We start from the raw sequence: 22,695 nt of genomic DNA on the forward strand, positions 1-22,695 counted from the left end.
CCATGGACAGAGGAGCCTGGTGGGCTCCAGTCCATGGGATCACAAGAGTCAGACATGACTTAGTGACTAAACAACAACACACCATTCTTTGGGGCAAGAGCAGTTGAGAAACTGAATCAACTCAGCTCACACCTACAAGGATTCTCTTACTGGGTATACCAGTTCTCTTATCTAGAAACTGACATAACACCCCATGTACAGTGGTATTATCTAATCATATAGGTGGTGCTGGACAAATACCCTTAGTACCACTGGGAAGCAATTTGTAAAAGCCCAGGATTCACTGCCTAGGAGGATATCTTTGAAGAGCTTTGAATCTCTGAAACTCACCCAAGATCTTTCTGTCCTACTCAAAGTACATTTCTTTATTTCTCTGTTTATTCATTGGTTCTTTTCCTTGTTCAACCATATTTATTAAGCATTGTTATAGCAAAGGGCTAGAAGTAACCCAAGTGTCCAATAACTCAGTGTGTGTGCTCAGGCGGTATGTCCGACTCTTTGTGACCGCCTGACTATAGCCCACCAGACTATTCTGTCTTTGGGATTCTCCAGGCAGAAATACTGGAGTAGGTTGCCATTTGCTTCTCCAGGGGATCTTCCTGACTCAGGGATCTAACCTACGTCTCTTGTGTCTCCTGCATTCGCAGGAGGGGTCTTTACCACTGAGCCACCTAGGAAGCCCCCAATAACTCAATAGGGAACTATTACATAATTTATGGTACATCCATCTCACAGGATTCTATGAAGACATTAAAAAAGGAAGAAACATATGTTTGGGTACAATTAGGAGCTTAGCACTTACAAAGCACCTACCGTATAAAAGGCACCATTCTAAATATTGTTGTAAAATGACTATTAACTCATGAATCCTATAATAAGCTTGTAAGGTAGTTCCTGGCATGTTCCCATTCTACAGGTGAGGAAACAGAAGTTTCCATATCCAAGTTATATTCAAGTGAGAAGAGCAAGTTTTGTTGTGGTATATATAGCAGGTACCATTTGCTTGTAAATGCACGGACTATTTCTGGAAGATTCCATAAGAAACTAATAATTGTGTTTGCCTCTATGAAGGGACCCTGAGACACTTGGAAATGGGTGTGCAGAGACAACTTACTTTCCACAGTAAATGCTGTATGTTTTCTGAATCACATACCACGTATGTGTATTATATTCTACAAAACCTAAAGGAAAATGGCCATTCTCCTAGTTCATTGAGGCTATAACAAATGCCATATACTGGGTAGCTTAGAAACGATAAATGTTTATTTCTCATAGTTCCAGAGACTGGAAAATCCAAGATCAAGGTGATGGAAGATTCAGTGTCTGGTGAGAACCGATTTCCTGGTACATAGACGACTGTCTTTTCACTATATCCTCACACAGAACATATGAGCTGTCTGAGGTCTCTCATAAGGGCACTAATCCTATTCGTGAGGGCCCCGCCTTCATGACCTAATCAGTTCCCAAAGGCCCCCACCTCCAAAAAGCAGCACATTAGGCATTAGGATTTAACATACAAATTTTAAAGGGACAAGCATTCAGTCCCGGGCTTCCCAGGTAGCTCAGTGGCTCAGAAACCACCTGCCACATCAGGCGGTTCGATCCCTGGATCAGGAAGATCCCCTGGAGGAGGAAATGGCAACCCACTCCGGTATTCTTGCGTGGGAAATCCCATGGAAAGAGGAGACTGGTGGGCTACAGTCCATGGGGTCGCCAAGAGTTGGATACAACTTAGTGATTGAGAATGAGCACGAAACATTCAGTCCATAGCAGTTATTAAGTCATATTATGTGCCAGATGCTCCTAGATCCTAGAAAAACACAGATGAGCAAAATATTTTACTGATGAGGAAGATGAGGTATGTTAAGTAATGTGCCCAAGTGGCAGAGCTGGGATTCAAACCAGACATTCTGGATGCAAGATTTATGCAGAAAGGAAAAAGAGTGTAACAGGAGCTCTGTGCATGCATATGTTTGTGTGCATACATGCACGCACAGAAAAGCTCACACACAGGTGTTAGTGTGTGACTATGTGTGCACATGGTCTGTGAGCATGTAGGTGTGCATGTGTGTGTCTCTGTGTGCATACTTGTGCTTTTGTACTGGGAAAGGAAAGTGGCAAGAGGGTCAGGCCATGTTTTGAAGATTTGGACATTTATCCTGAAGGTACAAGGGAGCCATGTCAGAATTTAGACAAGGGGTGGGTATGATCATGTTTTTATTTAGAAAGATCACTCTGTCTGGAGTGTGTGGCCAGGATACCAGTGTACGTGAAGGATTCCCCCCTGCCTTGGTTAGGAGGATGCTTGCCCTCCCTTCCACCCAGCACAGTATCTAAGAGCAGACCAGACATGGAAGCTTCTAGTGAAGCTGAGCAGCTCCACTGAGGTCAAGGAGTGGGTATCAAGCGCATCAGCTTCTTGTCCTGCTCAAATCCTGAACTTAGCTGTCCCACTAATGTGGGACTCATAAGCCTGATCCAGTGGTGCTGATGTGGGCATTGAAAGAGAAAGGCAACATGGATTAATCTAGACTCTGTCACCTGATGGATGGCTGTGTGACCCTGGGCAAGTCAGCCAGCCTCTCTGTGCCTCAGTAGCCTCATCTGTGAAGTGAGGCCCATAATAACCAACTTCAGGGGGTTGTAAAATATATAGAACATCATTATAACAGTGAGGAGGAGGAGGAGACTATGTTACCGGAACACCATCTAGGTTCAAACTAGCCCTGCCTCTTTTGTGCTCTGTGACTAGGAGCAGATTCCTGAACCTGTCTGAGCTCATTTGTTTCCTTCATCTCTTCAGTGGAGATAATAATAGTCCTACTTCCTAGAATTGTGTAGGTAATTCATTGAAAAAAATCTGTGTACTTAGAATAGCTCCTGGCTCCCTGTAAGTGTTCAGTGAATTTTGTGCTGTGCTCAGTCATGTCTGACTCTCTGTGACCCCATGGACTGTAACCTGCCACGCTCCTCTCTGTCCATGGAATTTTCCAGGCCAGAATACTGGAGTAGGTTGCCATTTCCTATTCCAGGGGATCTTCCCAACCCAGGGATCAAACAGGCATCTCCTGCTTGGCAGGTGGATTCTTTACCACTGCACACCACCTAGAAGCCCAATAAATATTATAGACCATTATTATCATCCTCCTCCTCATCTTCTTCATCATCATTTTATCATCATCACTGTGACTAAGGGCCTCTCACTCTGCCATTTTGCCAGTTTTCTTGAAATTCCACACATTTCTATTAGGATAGCCATGTTCATTGTCAATGACCCATCCCTGGGGATTTATTAGCTCATTTCTGAAAGCACTCAAGAGCTTCATGTGCTTGGCATCCTGGATACTTTGCTGGGCTTGGACGACACCTAAGCCAACACCAGTTCCTTCGACCTGCAGGAGCTGAAGGACACAAAAGAGATCTCTCATGCCTTCTCTCCCTGCCCATCTCTGCTCTGGGCTGTTTTCTGTCTTGGCATGGTGAGGAGCTTGCCATTGCCTGAAGAAAGCAAGAAAGGAGATTGTCGGGGCTTGTGTAGAACTTGGGGTGCCTGTGGGTCTGTGTGAAAATGAGGAACAGAGGCACACTCCCTAGAGGGTTTGGTTGGTTGGCTTTGAGATGGGAATTTGGGGACATTCTTCTGAGACAAAGAATAAAATGACTCAGGTTTGGTTTTTTGCTGCTTGCTCTCCAAGCCCTGCGTCTTTTCTGCTTTTTTTTTTTTTCCCCTTTCTCATTTTTGGATCCAGACTTCTGCTGACTCATCTCTCTGAGCAGGGAAGGAGGGAGGAAGTCAGAATTGTTCATTGACCATTTTCTTTCTTCAGTGACTCAGCTGTGAATCACATTTTAATTAATGAAGGAGAAAAACCCGATCAGTTCTGAGGCATGTGTCCAATCACCCATACCTCCAGGCTGGATATATTAATAAGAATCCCCCCCAACCAAAAAAATGTGGGATGCCCTTAATTAAACTGCAGCTCGTTCCGTCTGTTAGTCATGAGAACTCCACTAGGCGCTCCAAATTCTGGGTCCCCACTGGACCTCCCTGATTCGCAGGCAGCTGGTCTGAGCCCCAAAGCAGCATGGCTAATTCCTGCAGAGTTAGTCTGAGGTCAGAACTGAGAAACGGCGTGTTGAGCCCTCTTGGGACGGCAAAAGGATCATGGGAATGTAATAGCATTTCCTGAGTTGATCTTTGGCTATAATCCCAGGCTCAAGCCCTGATTCTCCCCTCCCCCTACTCCCGATACCTTGGGGCCTGAAATTTGTCAGAGTCAATTGCCAGGGCAGTGTCTGAGCTTTTGGTTTGCCCGGAGAACGGGAGAAGTTCAGATCCTCGTGACCGCTACTTCCTGAGGGCTTACTATGCATTAGGCAGTGTGCTCAGCACTTTTCATGAATGGTCACATTTAATCCTCCCACTGTCCACAAAAAAGCTCTTATGTAATTCTCCATGGCCCCCTCCCTGTGAGGAAACTGAGGCTTGGAACTTTGCCCAGTGTAGACAGATTAGTAAATAATGGGGCAGGATATAAACCCAGCCCCTTCCCACCTGAGAGCCAGAGCTCACATCTGTTACCTTTCTGCCTTTCACTCAGCTGGAAGAAAACACTGAAGCTTATGGCACATTCAGTAGATACTTACTGAGGCCCAGCGTATACTGGGCATTGAGCAGTGGGCGTTGAGTTTTAGGCATTGAGCACTGGGGGTCCATCATGAACCAGAGACTGATGATAGTCTGCATAACTTCATGCACCTTTTTTTCTGCCATGAGGCGTGTGGGATCTTAGTACCCCGGACCAGGAATTGAACCCATGTCCCCTGCTGTGGAAGCTCCAAGTCTTAACCACTGGACTGCCAGGGAAGTCCTAGCAGCTGACATTTTAGATGCACGAGTGTATCAGTCACTGTATATTAAGATACTAGGAAGTGTATGGAAATTTCCTGGTGGTACAGTGGTTACAACTCCACGATTTCACTTCCATGGGCCTGGGTTTGATCCCTGCTTAGGGAACTAAGGGCCCTCAAGCCACCTGGGACAGCTAAAAGAAATATACTAGGACGTGTCTTAGATACTCCTTATTGCTGTAACAACAACAACAAAACCCCAAAGTATAAGGACTCAAACACAAGGAAAGTTTAGTTCTTGCACACACAAAATCCAAAGTGAATAGTCTTGACAGGTGGGTAGCCCTACTCCAAGTTCAGAGGCAAAAGCCCAGACTCCTATATTGTGGAGTGGGTTGCTATGCCCTTCCCTAGGGGATCTTCCCAACCCAGGGATCGAACCCAGATCTCCCATATTGCAGGTGGATTCTTTCCTGTCTGAGCTACCACGGAAGCCCAAGAATACTGGAGTGGGTAGCCTATCCCTACTCCAGGGGAACGTCCCAACCCAGGAATTGAACCGGAGTCTCCTGCATTGCAGGCAGATTCTTTACCAACTGAGCTATCGGAGAAGCCCAGATACTCCTTATTGCTGGAACAAAACACCCCCAAAGTATAAGGGCTCAAACACAATCAAAGTTTAGTTCTTGCACAGACAATATCCAAAGTGAATAGTCTTGATGTATGGGCATCTCTGTTTTAAGTACAGAGGCAAAAGCCCAGACTCCTTCTGTATTGTGGCTCCTTGTCTTCAACCCAAGGCTTCCAAGGTCTTTCAGGCTCCTTGGCATGAAGCCAGAGAAGGGAAAAGAACATGGAGGAAAGCACCTGGGAAACATTTCTGGGCCAGGCCACATCACTTCTGCTCACCTTCCACCCAGCCACACGTACCTGCAGACAGGAAATGTAACCTAATCGCCCTGGAAGAAGAGAACAAAATAAAAAGCAGTCTGCTGTGGGTCTTCTCAACAATCAAGTTCCATGTCTCCATCCATGTCACCTCTTTACAAGTCCTACCTTAGGACAGCTTTAAGAAACACCCTTATCTTTTTCCACCCAACTTCTTCTCTTTCTTTTTTTCAGTAATCTTTTTATTTTTTTATATTTTTTCAATTTATTTTGATTTATTTTTAGCATAATTGCCTTATAGTATTGTGTTAGTTTCTGCTGTACAACATGGATCAGCTACAAGTGTATCTATATCCCCTCCCTCCTGAGCCTCCCTCCCACCCACCCCCATCCCAGCCCTCCCCATCATCACAGAGCACCAAGTTGAATTCCCTGAACTAGTAATTTTATTGTTTAAGTCATGTACTCAGGGTGAATTAACCCCTGAGCCCTAAAACAACGGCAAAAATATATTACTTAGATATTTTATAATCTTGGTGCCTGAGATAAAGACAAATAGAAAACTATGTCAAAACATTAAAAAGTTGCAAGTTTTCACTAAAAGTATTTACATTTGTATTCCAATGCAAAATTTATACAAATAATCTCCTCTGTTTCTTGGACTTCCTGTAAGGGATTGTTCTTGCCTTAAACAAGGTGAGGCAGAAACCTCGCAGAATGTCTTTCCCCCCAATCTGAAGTCTTATATGGAAAAGGCAGCTGAGTATTTCTGCCCCCTGGGGTAAAGGAACGTAGACTTGAATCCTGTTTCTCCAGAGACTTGGTCTTAGAAACACAAGGCTTCACAGGTCAGCCATTTCCTCCTTTTATCAGTCAAGGTCTCAACAGGAGACAGAATTCACCCATCAAGTGGTTTCAGAAACGCTCTTGTTCACCTCCAGTTGCCAGAAACCCCTTCCTGACATGGAACAGAATAGATTAGTCTTGCTTATTCTTTTTGTTTGGTTGGTTGGTTGACTTGGATGTTTGGGGTTTAGCTGTGCCACATGGCTTGCGGGATCTTAGCTCCCTGACCAGGGATAAAACCCATGACCCCTGCAGTGGAAGCACAGCGTCCTAACTATTGGACCACCAGGGAATTTCCTAGTCTTGTTTATTCTTGTATTGTAAATACATAGGGTTATGCATCTTGCTCTCACTGGCTTCTTTCTCTTGACCTTGTGTGTGTGAGATCCATCCACGTTGTGACTTGTAGTTGTAAGGGTGTAAGTCATTCATCTTCATGGCTGTGTTTGTCTACTGCACTGGTGATGGGCATTTGGATACTTTCCACTTTGGGGCTATGACAGAGAAAAGTGCTGTTGACATTCCTGCTTGTCATTTGGTGACCACAGCTCCCATGTCTCTGGGAGGTATTCCTGGATGGAATTTCTGGGTCATGGGGCAGAATCTGTTTAGCGTTGGGCAGAAACCACCTAACAGTTTTCCCGAGTGGTGGAACCAGTTGCAACTCCCACAAGCTGCGGGCGAGAGTTCAGCTTTTGTTTTTGTTTTGCTTCTTGAGTGCCTCTCCCGTAGGAGGTGCCCACTGAATGTCTGGGAATCCAATTGAAAACGTGGCTATCCATTTCCTCGAGAGCTTTACTCCATCAAATGTCTCGTTCGGACCTTTAGGCTCTCCTTCTCCAGGGACACAATGCCCTTCTCTTGCAAACTTGGACAAATCTCCTCTACTTAGAAAAATACTCTGTCCCCACCCCTCTTAGGTGGTCACCACACTTGCTTCCCACCTCTTCTCATCCCAGTATCTCAAGGAGAGATTTCCCTTCCATTGCTTTCTTCAGCCTTGCAATCAGCAATGCCCCTCAAGCCGACCTTCACTCAAGGCCCATCCCTGTCTTGTCCCCCACAAATGCAGCCCTCTCAGGGGTCTTGTCTTTTCTAGAAATCACTTACCTCACACCTTCTGGGATTTTTTCCACCTGCACCTTCTCCTTTTTGTTTAAGAAAACACTGCACTTTAACACAGCTTCAGGAATCACCCAAAATAGCAACGTGTCCTTTTGTGCTGTCTTCTACTTTAGAAGACAAATAAGAGGAAGAACTGTTCCATGCAAAGGTCAAGGCACTTGAGAGGACCTTGGATGAGTGGTAAGAACTTCACATGAAGGGAGAAAAGGCAGGAGGATATCTGTGCAACCACGGGAGAGGGGAAAGGACTTCTTAAATCTAAAAGCAAAACCTCTAAGGCAAAAACAAACAACCAACAACAACAACAAAAAAAAAAACCCTGATTATATGAAAACTGAGATGAGGGCAGTTTGGTTCCCAGATCCGGATCCTGGCTGTATCATGTCCTACGAATCCTTGAGCAAGTTACTTCACCTCTCTGTGCCTCAGTTGTCTCATCAATAAAATGGAAAGAATAGCATCAACTAACAGGGTGTTAGGAGTCTGAAATAAATTAATATTTATAATCATATTTCTTTATTTAAATTTTATTTTTATTTTGGCTGTACTGGGTCTTCATTGTGGCGCAGAGGCTTCTCTTATTGTGGAGCATGGGCTCAGTTGCCCCACAACATGTGAGATCTTAGTACCCTGGCTGGGGATCAAATCTGTGTCCCCTGCATTGGAAGGCAGATTCTTAATCACTGGATCACCAGGGAAGTCCCTTACAATCATTTAAAATAACACCTGAACTTACGTGTAGTTGAAATATAGTAACCGTATGCTGTCTTTTTGTAATAATTTAATTTAATGCCAAAAGGATTTCTTGACTCATGGTGTAAACCATGTTGCTAGGTTCTTAAATGCTGAGTGAATTAATGAGAAATGACAGTACTGTTTTCTTCTTTCTTGGATTCTTAAACATTTAAGATTAAGTGACAGTGGTACATGTTACTTTAGGTTACAAATAAATGCAAAGAAATTTTTTGTTGGGGTGGAGTTCATTTACAGTGCTGTGTTGGTTTTGGGTGTACAACATAGTGATTTGGTTATACATATATAGTATATATCTATATTCTTTTTTCAATTATTTTCCACTATAGTTCATTATAAGATCTTGAGTATAGTTCCCTGTTCTGTACAGTAAATCCTTGTTGTTTATCAAACACATTTTTAGCTAATTAATTAATTTATTTTAATTGAAGGATAGTTACTTTACAGTGGCTTCCCTGGTGGGAAAGTAAATAAATAAATTAAATAAATAAATCAGACAGTAAAATATCTGCCTGAAATGCAGGAGACCCAGGTTCAATCCCTGGGTTGGGAAGATCCCCTGGAGAAGAGAATGGCTAACCAGTCCAGTATTTCTGCCTGGAGATTTCCATGAACAGATGGGCCTGGCGAGCTAGTCCTTGGGGTCACAAAGAGACACACAACTGAGTGACTAACACTTTACAATGTAGTGATGGTTTTTACCATAATCAGCATGAATTGGCCACAGGCATACATGTGTCCCCTCCCTGCTGAACCCACCTCCCTCCCCACCCCATCCTTCCAGGTTTCACAGAACTCTGGCTTTGGGCTCCCTGAATCATGTACATCAAACTCCCACTGGCAATTTATTTTACACATGGTGATGTATATGTTTCAATGCTATTCTCTCAAGTCATCCCACCCTCTCCTTTCCCCACTGAGTCCAAAAGTCTGGTCTCTGTGTCTGTGTGTCCTTTGCTGACCTGCAAAGGTCGTCAGGATCATCAGTACCATCTTTCTAGATTCCATATATGTGCATTAACATATGATATTTGTCTTTCTCTCTCTGACTTACTTCACTTTGTATAATAGGCTCTAGGTTCATCCACCTCATTAGAACTGACTCAAATGTGTTCCTTTTTATAGCTGTGTAATATTCCATTGCATATGTGTACCACAACTTCCTTATCTGTTCATCTGCCCATGGATATCTAGGTTGCTTCCGTGTCCCAGTTGTTGTAAATATTGCTGCAGTGAACACTGGGATACATGTGTCTTTTTCAGTTCTGATTTCCTCAGGGTATATGCCCAGAAGTGGGATTGCTGGGTCATATGGTAGTTTTATTCCTAGTTTTTTTTAAGGAATCTCCACACGGTTCTCCATAGTGGCTGTATCGGTTTGCATTCCCATCATCAATGTCAGAGGGTTCCCTTTTCTCCACACCCTCTCCAGCATTTATTGTTTGTAGACTTTTTGATGATAGCCATTCTGACCCGTGTGAGATGATACCTCATTGTAGATTTGACTTGCTTTTCTCTAATAATGAACGATATTGAGCATCTTTTCATATGTTTATTAGTCATCTATATCTCTTCTTTGGAGAAATGTCTGTTTAGGTCTTCTGCCCACTTTTTGATGGGGTTGTTTCAAATAAATTGTAATTAAGGTTATTTTGACCCTAAATGTGTATGCTCAGTTTTTAAAAATCAGGTTGTTCTGTCAGAGCCATATTTAAATAAAGTATTTTTGTAGACTTTTAAATGATTACAGAATAGGGACTTGCCTGATGGTCCAGTGGTTGAGACTTAGTCTTCCAACGCATGGGTTGTGGGTTTGACCCCTGGTCAGGGAACTAAGATCCCACATCCCTTGCGGCCATAAAACAGAAGCAGTATTGTAACAAGTTCAATTAAGACTTAAGAAAATAGTCCATATAAATGATTACAGAATAAAGGTTAGCTCAATGATATATTTTATACTGCTTTCCCCCAAAAAAAATCTGATAAAATGTAATGCTTGTTTTATGAATTTAAAAGTAAAATAAAATTGAGTCTCTTTCTCCCTCAAGGGGAAGAAAAAAACAAAAAAAACTGACGTGGTAAGAACTAAAGTAGTGTTTGTAAATAGTGCATAGGATGATAGGAAAAAAATGATCAGTGATTAATAGCTAACAGCTGTTCGGTATGATAGTCCCTAGGCACATGCAACTATTTAAAATTTTTTTTTTCTTTTCCATTATGGTTTATTACAGGATAGTGAATATAGTTCCCTGTGCTATCCAGTAAGACGTTGTTTATCCATTCTATATGCAATAGTTTGCACTTGCTAGTCCCAAACTTCTTATCCATCCCTCCCTATCCCCACTCCTCCTAGGCAGTTACAAATCCGTTCTCTATGACATGTGACTATTTTTAATGGAAATGAATTGAGAGTAAATACAATTTAAAACTCAGTTCCTTAGTCATAATGGCCACATTTGAAGAACTCAATAGCCACATGTAGCCAGTGGCTACCATACTGGCCAGCACCGATCAAGATCTATAGGAGGAAAATGTTGTTTAGTCACTCAGTTACAGCTGACTCTTTTGTGACCCCATGGACTGTGGCCCATCAAGCTTCTCTGTTAATGGGATTTCCCAGGCAAGAATACTGGAGTGGGTTGCCATGTGTTTTCCAGAGCATCTTCCCAACCCAGGAATCCAACCCAGTCTCCTGCATTGGCAGGCAGATTCTTTACCTCTGAGCCACCTGGGAAGCCCACAGCGGGGAATTGTCAACAACAATAACACAGCAACCCTGCCTGCTAAGGAGGGGTGGGTAGGGGAGGGCTGGATTGGGAGTTTGGGACCAGAAGATGCAAATTATTATACATAGAATGGAAAAAGGACAAGGTCCTACTGTATAGCACAGGGAACTATATTAAAATCCTGTAAAAAAAAAAAAAAACCAAAATGGAAAAGAATACAAAAAAGAATGTATATATTTATGTTTAACTGAATCACTTTGCTCTACAGCAGAAGTTAACACAACATTGTGAAATCAACTCAACTTCAATAAAAATACAAATAATAATAATAAAGAAAAACAAAAATAGCACAGCAACCCAAAGAGGAGAGCAGGCAAAAAATGTGATCAGACAGTTTAGGGAATAAAAGTCTGAAAAGCTAATCAGTAGATGACATGGTATTCAAAGCCACTTGCAATCAGAAAGATGAAAATTGAAACAGTGAGTGTCTCTGTATGCCTCTTAGAGTGGAAAAAATTAGGTGGTTAAGGGAAGGGTCAGCCGGTCGTGGTGAGAGAGGAAGCTCCTCCCCCTCATGGGGGCGTGGCCTGAGCGGCCACTGCCGAGGGTGATCAACGGTGATTGGTCCAGTTAAGTCCGGACCCAGGGGCAGTTATGCTCTCAGGCACGTAAGTCTCCGTGAGACTTTTACTGGTTTTATGAGGAGCGGGTATGAGGTTTTTCGCTCCAGCACCATCTGTGGAGGATGAGCTGAAGGCCACCTGGTGTCTGTGCCTGGAGGACGGGCAGGTGGGATGTGACGGGTGCACTTCGGCAGCCCCCGGGCCCAGCGAGAACCCCAAACTGCACGTCTGCTGTTCTGGGTGAAAATAGAAAACAAGAGAATGGTCCTGACAGTTGCCATTGATGTAAACTTAAAATACATGCGTTCAAAATAAAGCGCATGTTTTACAAGAATGCACTCCAGTAAAACCAAATTAAACGTATCAGTGTTCTCTGGGAAGGGGCGGGGTGGGGGGGGGGGAATGAAAGTAGAATGTGGAGAGGAAAGGGATGAAAGAATGAACGAGTGAACAAGAGAGGTGCATGGCACAGTCCAAATCTTTACTCTGCATTTGAGGGTTTAGAAAAGGCATTTTAGAAATAGTTTTTCCAAGAGAAGCTAAAAGCCAGGTGATATAAGAGTAAACTTGAAGAAGATTTGCAAAATCTACCAATAGGAAGAATATAGACTGCATGGGAAGCAGTTATGCTCCGAATACTTATCTCAGAAGGATTGGACTGGATCTGTGAGGGCAGATGCTTCTTTAATTTATCTTTGTATAAAGGAGGTCTGTTTATTTTAATATTTTCTTTTATCTGCATAGGTTTTTCTTTTTTATTGGAGTATAGTTGCTTTGCAATGTTATGTCAGTTTCTGCTGTCCAGCAGGGTGAATCAGCTATACATATACATGTATCCCCTCTTCCCTGGATTTCCTTTTCATTTAGGTCACCATATAAGCATTGAGTAGAGTCCCCTGTGCCATACAGTAGGTTCTTATTAGTTGGGCTTCCCAGGTGGTGCTAGCAGTCAAGAACTCACCTGCCAACGCAGGAAACATAAGAGAGGTGGGTTCAATCCTGGGTCAGGAAAATCCCCCGGAGAAGGGCATGGCAACCCACTCCAGTATTCTTGCTTGGAGAGTGCCATGGACAGAGGAGCCTGGTGGGCTACAGTCCATAGGGTTGCAAAGAGTCAGACACAACTGAAGCGACTTAGCACACACGCACATTAGTTATCTACTTTATACATAGTAGTGTAAACCTGTCAATCCCAATCTCCCGATCCATTCCACCCTCACTTCCCTCCTTGATATCCATATGTTTGTTCTGTATGTCAAGTTTTTAAAGATTTTATAAAAGTATAGTTGATTCACAATGTTATGTTAGTTTCAAGTATACAGCAAGGTGATTCAGTCATACGTTTATATGCATGTATATTCTTTTTCAGATTCTTTTCACTTAGAGGTTATTACCAAATACTTAGTACAGTCCCTTGTGCTACACAGGAGGCCCTTGTTGGTTATCTATTCTATGTATAGTAGTGTGTATATGTTAATCTCAAATTCCTAATTTATCCCTCCCCCCCTTACCCCTTTGGTAACCATGTTTGTTTTCTATGTTGGTGGGTCAATTTTTGTTTTGTAAATAAGTTCATTTGTATCATTTTTTTAGATTCCACATATAACTGATATATGATATTTGTCTTTCTGGCTTAATTCACTTAGTATGATAATCTCTAGGTTCATCCATGTTTCTGTAAATGGAATTATTTCATTCTTTTTTATGACTGAGTAATAATCCATTGTATATATGGGCCACATCTCCTTTATCCATACATCTGTCAATGGACATTTAATAAGGTTGCTTCTATATCTTGGCCCTTGTGAATAGTGTGGGCAGGCGCTTCCTCTAATTAAGGTCAGGTGGGTGAGGTCAGTGAGGCCTCCATCCTCTCCCCTGTTTTCTAGCCACACTAATATCTTCTTCTCATATTCTCCTGTCCTCTGCCCCTCCCCCTCATCTGGTAACCCCACTTTTCACCATAAGTTCTCTCCAACCTCAGGGCCTTTGCACATGTTCCCCTCCTCACCCACCTGGCACAAAATATTGCTCCTCTGCAAATATTTGTTGACATTCTGACTTCCAGGCAGCTAGAGTAAAATCTAGATCCTTCCTACACTTGGGTTAATGGAGACATAAGCTTGGCTGAGATCCTGGGAGAGGGTAGGTGGGGTAGGGGAATTAACCAGGGGTAGCACAGTGGAGGCAGCAAAGCCAGACTTGGGTTACAGGTACCACGTGTTAGCTCTGTGATTGTGGGCAAGTAGTTAACCCCTCAGAGTCTCAGTTCCCCAGTCAATTAACTGAATGTAGAGCACTCACCTGGTAAAGATACTGAGGCATAAAATGAGACCTCAGTATTTAAAGCCACAAGCATATAACCTGGCAAAGAGAATAAACTTAATGAATGTTGGTTCCTTCATCAGTCAATCCTGGTATAACTTAGGGGCAAGCAACAAAGATTTAAATGATGATGATAGCAAACATTTATATGTTGTTGTTTAGGTGCTAAGTCGTGTCCAATTCTTTTGCGACCCCATGGACTATAGCCCACCAGGCTCCTCTGTCCATGGGATTTCCCAGGCAAGAATACTGGAGTGGGTTACCATCTCCCTCTCCAGGGGATCCTCCCAACGCAGGGATCAAAACTGCATCTCCTGCTTGGGTTCTTTACGTGGGAAGCCCAAAATAATAAATGCAATTTAATAAACAATATAATCCTTGAGAGTTCTCTTTATCTAGAGGGGGACATAGAAATCCTCTCTGAAAGAAAAATTTGAACTGCAGCCTGAAAGATTTGAAGAGGGCCAACTAGGCAAAGGAGGGAGAGAATTGAAGGCAAGTGTTAGCAGGAAAAGAGATGGCCGTCATATGATTCCATGGTAGAAAGGAGAGTTTCCTGTTGGAAGAACAGAAAGCCAAAGTGGCTGGAGTATAGAAAGGGTGGTCAGGGGAAATCAAGCCAGGCAAGCTCTTGTGGTCATGGTGTAACCTGGATTTTATTCTAAGCCTGATGGTAGCCACTGGAAGGTTTTAACCAGGGGGTTACAGAAAACTGGCTTCCCAAGCTCAGTGTCCACAATCCAACTCTTTCCCCACTTTTTTATTGGAATTTAGTTTCTTTACAGTGTTGTGTTAATTTCTGCTGTACATCAAAGTGACTCAGCTATATGCATATATACATATATACATATATATATATATATATCTCCCCACAGAACGTTGAGTAGAATTCTCTGTGCTATGCAGCAGTTTCTCATTGGTTACCTATTTTATACATAGTAGGGTATATATGTGAGTCCCAGTCTCACAACCCAGCTCTTGATCTTCCCTCAAACCTCCCCCTGCCTCCATCTTCCCCGCCTCAGTTGATACCTCCATCCTTCAGGTAGCCCAGTCTTAATTCCTCTTTCCCACCACACACGCCATCCTTCCACTGGAAGCACTGGCGGCCGCCACGCTGTTTTCCATAGCACCACACACCCTGTGTAGTCCCATTGTCCCACAGTGGTCCATTGTCATTTTGTTCATGGTGGCATCCTGAGGTCCTAGCTGAGTGGCTGGCGCACAGCAGATACTCAGCAAAGCCTTGTGACTAAATGAATGATCATCACTTGGTGGCCCATTTATAACCAGAAAGCCATTCTTCCCTTCCTTTTCTTTCCCACCACTGCCCCTGCCCCATCCAGCAAGCCATGCGAGGTGGAAAACTGGGGTTCTGGAGTCCTGGGGTCGTGGGTTCACATTCTCACTTGGCAGTGTGGACCTCCATGCCTTAGTAACTTCTCCGGGCTTCAGTTTCCGCGTCTGTAAAGTGGGACTCCTCCTAATGATGGCTGGGATGCCGGGAGCACTTGGTGAGACCAGGCAAGTTTCCTGGTGCATAGGATTCTATGGCAGCTATATATAAATTGGGGCCTCCTTTGTACTCCCACTGCCTCTGTCCTAGTTCTAGTCCTCATTACGCTGGTCTGCTCTTGCGGCTGCCTCCTAACTCCTGCCTCCATCACCACCAATCTGTCCTTTCAGCTGTCAGGCTTGTCTTCCTAACGCCAACCCTAATCACGTCCCTCCCCTGCTCCGAAACCTCGCATGACTCCCACTGTCCACACAGCAAGACCCACCTCCTCCGCCTCCAGTTCACAGCCTCCACTGGTCCAGCCCACCCCGATTTCCCACCCTCCCCCCAACATGTTTCCTAAGGGAAGTTTTCTGCCTCTGTAGGGCATTCTCAGTCTGGCCCCTCTCCCTCCTCCCATTCTTCTCCTAATTTCTTGCCATCCTTCCAGGGAGGGGGTCAGGAGATAGTCCACCTTGGGTGCCCACTAGGATTGAACTGGGCAGGAGGGAAGTCAGATTAGCCGCATTTCAGAGGCTCAGAGAAGTTAGAACAAAGGTTAGGTAATGAGAAGATGCAGGGTCAGGGTTTAACTGCAGGTCTGAGATTTTGTAAGATCTTGTGCTTTGCTGCATTTTCAGACTTGGGCTCCACAATCATGCTGTCCCCCGCCCTCCTGTCTGTATTCATTTCCTCCTCCTTCCTGCCTCCGACAGCCCCGGGGCCAGAAGGACTTGTACTTGAATCTGTCATCCACTTACTTGTGTGGTCATCTAAGGGCAAGGCTGAGTTCATCTCAGTGTTATCCTTGTGTCCAGCACAACTAGATCTAAACCCATCATCTCTCACCTGGACCACTGTGGTCATCTCCGCCCCCTTCCAATCTCCCAGTTTCTGGTCTTGACCCCCAGAGGGATCTTATTTTAGTATGTAAGTCAGATCATGTCTCTGCAATGCTCAGAACCCTCCTTGGCTCCTGCTTCACTCAGAACAAAAGTCCAAGTCCTCACCATGGCCCACAAACTCCTGCTCCCTGCCCCATCACCTCCCTGCCCTCATCTCCTCCCACTGTCACCCTGGTTCACTCAGCTGTGTGGCCTCCTTGCCATGCCTCAAGTGTACCAGGCATGGTCCTGCCTCAGGACCTTTGCACTGGCTGTCTTTCTGCCTCGAGTTTTCCTCTGACATATTCTGGTGACTCACTTCACATCTCCGCCCCACTGACTCTTTCTCTGGGCCTGACCTACATGGTACACGTAGAACTGGCCATGCGTGGCCATCACACACTTGAGTTGAGATGTACCATGAATGTAGAATATGCTAACCAGATTTCAAAGACTTAGTCTCAAGAAAAGAATATATAAAATGTCTTATGAGTAATCTTTCATAGTGATTGCCTATTTAAATGATAATACTTCAGATGTTGTTTAGTCACTAAGTCGTGTCTGACTCTTTGTGACCCCGTGGACTGTAGCCCACCAGCTCCTCTGTCCATGGGATTTCCCAGGCAAGAATACTGGATTGGATTGCCATTTCCTTTTCCAGGGGATCTTCCTGACCTCAGGATTGAACCCATGACTTCTGCTTGGCAGGCAAATCTTTACCACTGAGCCACCTGGGAAGCCCAATACTTCAGATATACCTGGTTGAATAAACTATATTATTAAAATTAATTTCATCTGTTTCTTTTGACTTTTAATGTGGTTATTGGCAAATTTTAAACTTCACACATGGCTCTTCCTTTTTTTCCCCTTTTTTCTTTTCTTATCAAGGTATAATCGATTTACGATGTTGTGTTAATTTCTGCTGTACAGAAAAGTGATTCAGTTATACATGTATATAATTCTCTTTTTTATATGCTTTTTCATTATGGTTTATCATAGGATATTGAAGAGTTCTCTGTGCTATACAGAGAGTGTTTATTCATTCTGTATATAAAAGCTTACATCTGCTAACCCCAACTTCCCACTCCATCCTTCCCCCAACACGCCACCCTTGGCAACCTCCAGTCTGTTCTCTCTGTCCAACATACGGCTCTTCTTGAAGTTCTACTGGGCACTTCTGGTCTGCACATCCTTAACACTGAACTACTACCCAACCATGCGGGAAAGAGCAGCTGGCCTTTACTAATTGAAATGGGTGTCATTGCTCCCCTCACCCTGCCCCACTTTGCCAGCGCGCCCTCTTCCCTGCCCTGCTTTTCTCCCCCGCGCTCATCGCCCTGACATCTGGCATATTTACTGGGTTTATTCTCAGCCTCCCACACACAGATAGGGGTTCCTGTGACTCGTGTCACCAAGACCTGGCACACTCTAGATGCTCAGTTAATGTTTGTGAAAGTGAGTGAATGAAAACTCAGGGAATGTTTATCCAGGTGGCTCAGTGGTAAAGAATCCGCCCGCCAGTTCAGGAGACATGGATTTGATCCGTGGGTTTGGGAAGATCCCCTGGAGGAGGAAATAGCAACCCACTCTAGTATTCTTGCCTGAAAAATCCCATGGACGAGGAACCTGGCGAGCTACAGTCCGTGGGATCACAAAGAGTAGGACACAACTGAACGACTGAGCACACACGCGCACGCTCACACACACACACACACACACACACACACACACCCTTAACAATGGCTTTTACCTGCTGAGAAAGAAGAAAGTAAAATAGACTGGTGATCTACAGGATGGAGTTTGAGAAATCCACATGAAAATTGGGAGAGGAAGAGAAAAAAAATAGAATTAAATGAATGAAAATTTCCTTGGGGTTGCTTGGCAGGGCCCCCACCTACACTTCAGCTTCATGGCATCACCCAAATCCCCACCATGCGCCATTTCCTTCCTTGAATTTGCCTTCCCACCCCAGGCTGTCTGTCTCAGCCATTTCCTCTGCCTAGAAAGTTCTTCCCCCACTGATCAGATTCCACCTGCTCATCCATGAATCCTCAGCTTGAAACGGGAACCTCCCTGGGTCCCAGATGAGTTAACACTACCTGCTGTGTACCCTCAGAGCTGTTGTTTTTGCCTGCTCTCTCTAAGAATGCATCACACCCCCAATGGATTCAATCTCTGTGTACGTTTTTTGATTAAACTGTTTTTCTCTTGCATCAGCCCTACGAAGCAGGGAGGACCTCAAGTATTGCTTTGCCCAGGACATCCGATGTGTTTAGATGTACATTTGATGATGGTGGAAGAGGAGGTTAGCCCAATCTAATGGACACATCTCTGTCCTAGGATTGGTGTCTCTGGTGGTAAAGAGCCACTCCCAGTGCAGGAGACCCAAGATCAATCCCTGCGTCAGGAAGATCCCCTAGAGAAGGGAATGGCGGGCAGCTCCCCGCTCCAGTATTCTTGCCTGGAGAATTCCGTGGACACAGGAGCCTGATAGGCTACAGTCCATGGGGTCACAAAGAGTCTGACACAACTAAGCGACTAGGACTTTCACTTCCTGTCCTAGGAATAGTTGGAAAAGAGCTGGGACTACTCCTGTCTCAGTTTGGAGTGCCCCCACATTGACCCTGAGACAGGGATTCGGGTCCAAGTAGTTCACCTGGGAAGTGACTCCAGGAAATGTGAGTGGGGGACAAGAGTGTGGAGACAGGGAAGAATGAGGGGTTCAGCAGGTTACCCTCGATGGGCAGCTGGGCTCAACTTCTCTGGGAGCCTGTATGGAACTCACACCTCAGAGCAATCTGGAAGGAGGGAGCGAGGGAGCTGGGGAATTCATCCACCTCTTCCCAGCCATCTTTGGTGGAGGGCTGCTCTCACGGGGAAATTCACTGCCTGGGTCTGTCTTAGCTTCAAAGAAAGCCCTGAGACAAAAGCGTGCCAATACAGTTTATTAATACAGGTGCCAATACAGGTTGTTAATAGATGCAGATGCTGATTGTCTCAAAGACAAAGAGATGTACTATTACTATATATAAAATAATATATTTTATATTTATATATAAAATAAATAATCAACAAGGACCTACCATATAGCACAGAGAACTCTCCTCAATATTCTGTTAAGTAATCTATATCGGAAAAGGATTTGAAAGAGCATGGTTGTGTGTGTATGTGTAACTGAATCACTTTGCTGTACCCCTGAAACTGACACAGAGTTGTGTATCGTCTGTACTCCAATATACAATAAAAATTTTAAAAAACAAGACAAAGAGGGACTTCCCTGGTGATCCAATGGTTAGGACTCCACACTTCCTCTGCAGGGAGCATGGGTCAGTCCCTGGTCAGGAAACTAAGATCCCACATTCTGCATGCGCCGCCAAAAAATAAAGACAGATGTAGATACTGGTTATTCACAGGCCAAAGTTGTAAAACTCAGACTCTTGGACAAGAAGGAAGACACCCCCAAATTATTTGTGTGGTCTCCATCCTGTTAATCTCAGTGCGTGCTCAGTAGCATCTGACTGTTCACAACCCCATGGATTGTAGCCTGCCAGGCTCCTCTGTCCGTGAAATTTTCCAGGCAAGAATATTGGAGTAGGTTGCTATTTCCTACTCAAGGGGACCTTCCTGACCCAGGGATCCAGCCTGTGTCTCCTGCATTGGCAGGCAGATTCTTTACCACGGTGCCACCTGGGAAGCCCGTTCTTAACCACAGAATCCTCTGTTTTTCAGCATTCCGTGCTCATCATCTGAGGTTCCAGTGACAACCTTTTCTGTGCCATGGTTCCATGGTCATCCCTACTTCGTTTCTTATTTAGGAAACGGGTCTAGGGGGTTCCTTGGGCTGAGGAAAGGCTGTGGAACCCCTTGTCTCACCAGAAACACTTTTACAAGTGAGGTCTTAGGATGGGGTCTTTATGTAAGGGGTGAGGGAAGGGAGCTTTCTACAGAAGGCTCATCTCACCTATTGCCATGACTCTTAACCTGCATTTACAAGAGTGACTTTTTGCCCTGACACTTTGGGTCTGTAGCCCTCTCTGAGGCTGATGCCAGCTAGTCCACCCCAGCAGGACCACACCCATTGTTTGAGGTGTTTTTTTTTTGTTGTGTTTTTTTTTTTTTTTCATTTATTTCCCAGTAGCTTAACACACTTCCTGTGTGCCAGGTACAACGCCTACCACTTCACATGTATTAATTCGTTTCATCCTCACATCCCTTTGAGGGTTCAGTACTGTTGTTATCCTTGTTATACAAAAGGGAGACCTGAGGCATGAAGTGGAAAAGTGACTTACCCACAGTCACCCAGCTGGGAAATGGTAGAGCTGGAATTTGAACCCATGCAGGCTGAGGTCTTAGAATTAAGCTACTTTCTTGCCAGTTGGTAAAGTGACCTGAGCCCAAAAGGTCTGTCACTCCGCTAGTGCCTCCAAGTTTCCCCACAATCCATCCTGATCTTGGGTTGTGAAATATACTGAGTATCACTCCAACCATGTGCCATGGGAAAAGTTTCTCTTCTTCTCAGCCCAACATTTGTTGAGTGAAAGGAAGTGAAAGTTGCTCAGTCATGTCTGACTCTTTGCAACCTCAGGGACTGTATAGTCCGTAGAATTCTCCAGGCCAGAATGCTGGAATGGGTAGCCTTTCCCTTCTCCCTGGGGATCTTCCCAACCCAAGGATCGAACCCAGGTCTCCCACATTGCAGGCGGATTCTTTACCAGCTGAGCCACACAAGGGAAGCGTTTATTGAGTATTAAGACCTATTTGGGGCCTTTGTAAATCATCTTTTATCCTATGAAGCAGGTACTATTAACACCGTTTTACATATGACAAAACTGAGACCCAGCCTGTGGTCACCCTGCCCAGAAAGCAGCCTGGTGCTCTGACGACCTAGAGGAGTGGGATGGGGGCAGGCAGAGAGGCTCAAGAGGGCGGGGATATATGCATATACATGTATATATGTATCAGTCAGTCAGTTCAGTCTCTCAGTTGTGTCCGACTCTTTGCAACCCCATGGAATGCAGCACGCCAGGCTTCCCTGTCCATCACCAACTCCTGGAGCTTGCTCAAATTCATGTCCATCGAGTCGGTGATGCCATCCAACCATCTCATTCTCTGTCGTCCCCTTCTCCTCCTGCCTTCCGTTTTTCCCAGCATCAGAGTCTTTTCCAATGAGTCAGTTCTTTGCATCAGGTGGCCAAAGTGTTGGAGCTTCAGCTTCGGCATCAGTCCTTCCAGTGAATATTCAGGACTGATTTCCTTTAGGATAGATTGATTTGGTCAATCAATTATATATGTATAATTGATTATATATATAATTATGGCTGATTCGCATTGTTCCACAGCAGAAACTAGCACAGCATTGTAAAGCAGCTATTCTCGAATTAAAAACTTGAAAAAAAAGAAACCACAACATTGAACTCCCCACCCACCTCTCTGACCCTGAAACCCACCGTCTGCTTTCTGTTCTGGCTTCTTCCAGCATCTTGGCCACAGTTGGGACGGAGTTTGACCTAAGGACGCTGAGGGCAGTTCGAGTGCTGCGGCCGCTCAAGCTGGTGTCTGGAATCCCAAGTGCGTGAGTTTCTGACCCTGGCAAGGGGTCTGCTCAGGGGTCCTGGGAGCCCTCGATTTCCCTTCTGCAAGAGGGTCTCATAGGCGCCCTCAGATGTTTCCCTAGCCTGGGTCAGGGCAGCCTCATCTTTGGGGAAGCCCCTTCAGGGACTCCCACCCCCACCCCCAGGAATCTGGCTGCAGGTCTGGGTGAACTTCTAAAAGCCAGCCAGGAGCCTCACACATCCCCACAGCACCCATTTACTGAGCACTTCTCTATCAGGAGCCGTGCTGAGCTCCATCCAGGACCGCATTCTATAATCACAACCCTGTGAAGTTGATAGGACCAAAATCTCCACTTTACAGATGAGGAAACTGAGGCTCAGGGCAGCTGAATAATTTGAGCAAAATAATGTGGCTGAGTGGAAGAATTAGGAGTTAGCCAGCCTGCCCCCACAGCCTGAATAATATTGGTGGCAATGATGGTTACCATTTATTGAGTGCCTACCGCATACCAGGCACGGCAGAAAGAGCTTTTTGTGTATTATCTTAGTTTGTCCTCACAATCACCCAGTGAACCCATTTTATAGATGAAAAGGTAGAGACTTAGAAAGGTTAAATGACTCACCAGA

The 22,695-nt window shown here is 44.7% G+C and overlaps 1 protein-coding gene across 10 annotated transcripts in view; it reads left to right on the forward strand.

Moving 5' to 3' along the window:
- CACNA1A (calcium voltage-gated channel subunit alpha1 A) overlaps positions 1–22,695 on the forward strand; it is a 349,330-nt gene that overhangs the window by 190,102 nt on the left and 136,533 nt on the right. For all 10 annotated transcript variants that reach the window (XM_043911288.1, XM_043911287.1, XM_043911278.1 and 7 more), the window contains exon 5: positions 21,993–22,084. In XM_043911288.1, coding sequence (XP_043767223.1) covers positions 21,993–22,084 — 92 coding nt within the window. The remainder of the gene's footprint in view (positions 1–21,992; positions 22,085–22,695) is intronic.

The sequence above is a fragment of the Cervus elaphus genome, chromosome 9, assembly GCF_910594005.1.
Source record: "Cervus elaphus chromosome 9, mCerEla1.1, whole genome shotgun sequence".
NCBI lineage: Eukaryota > Metazoa > Chordata > Mammalia > Artiodactyla > Cervidae > Cervus > Cervus elaphus.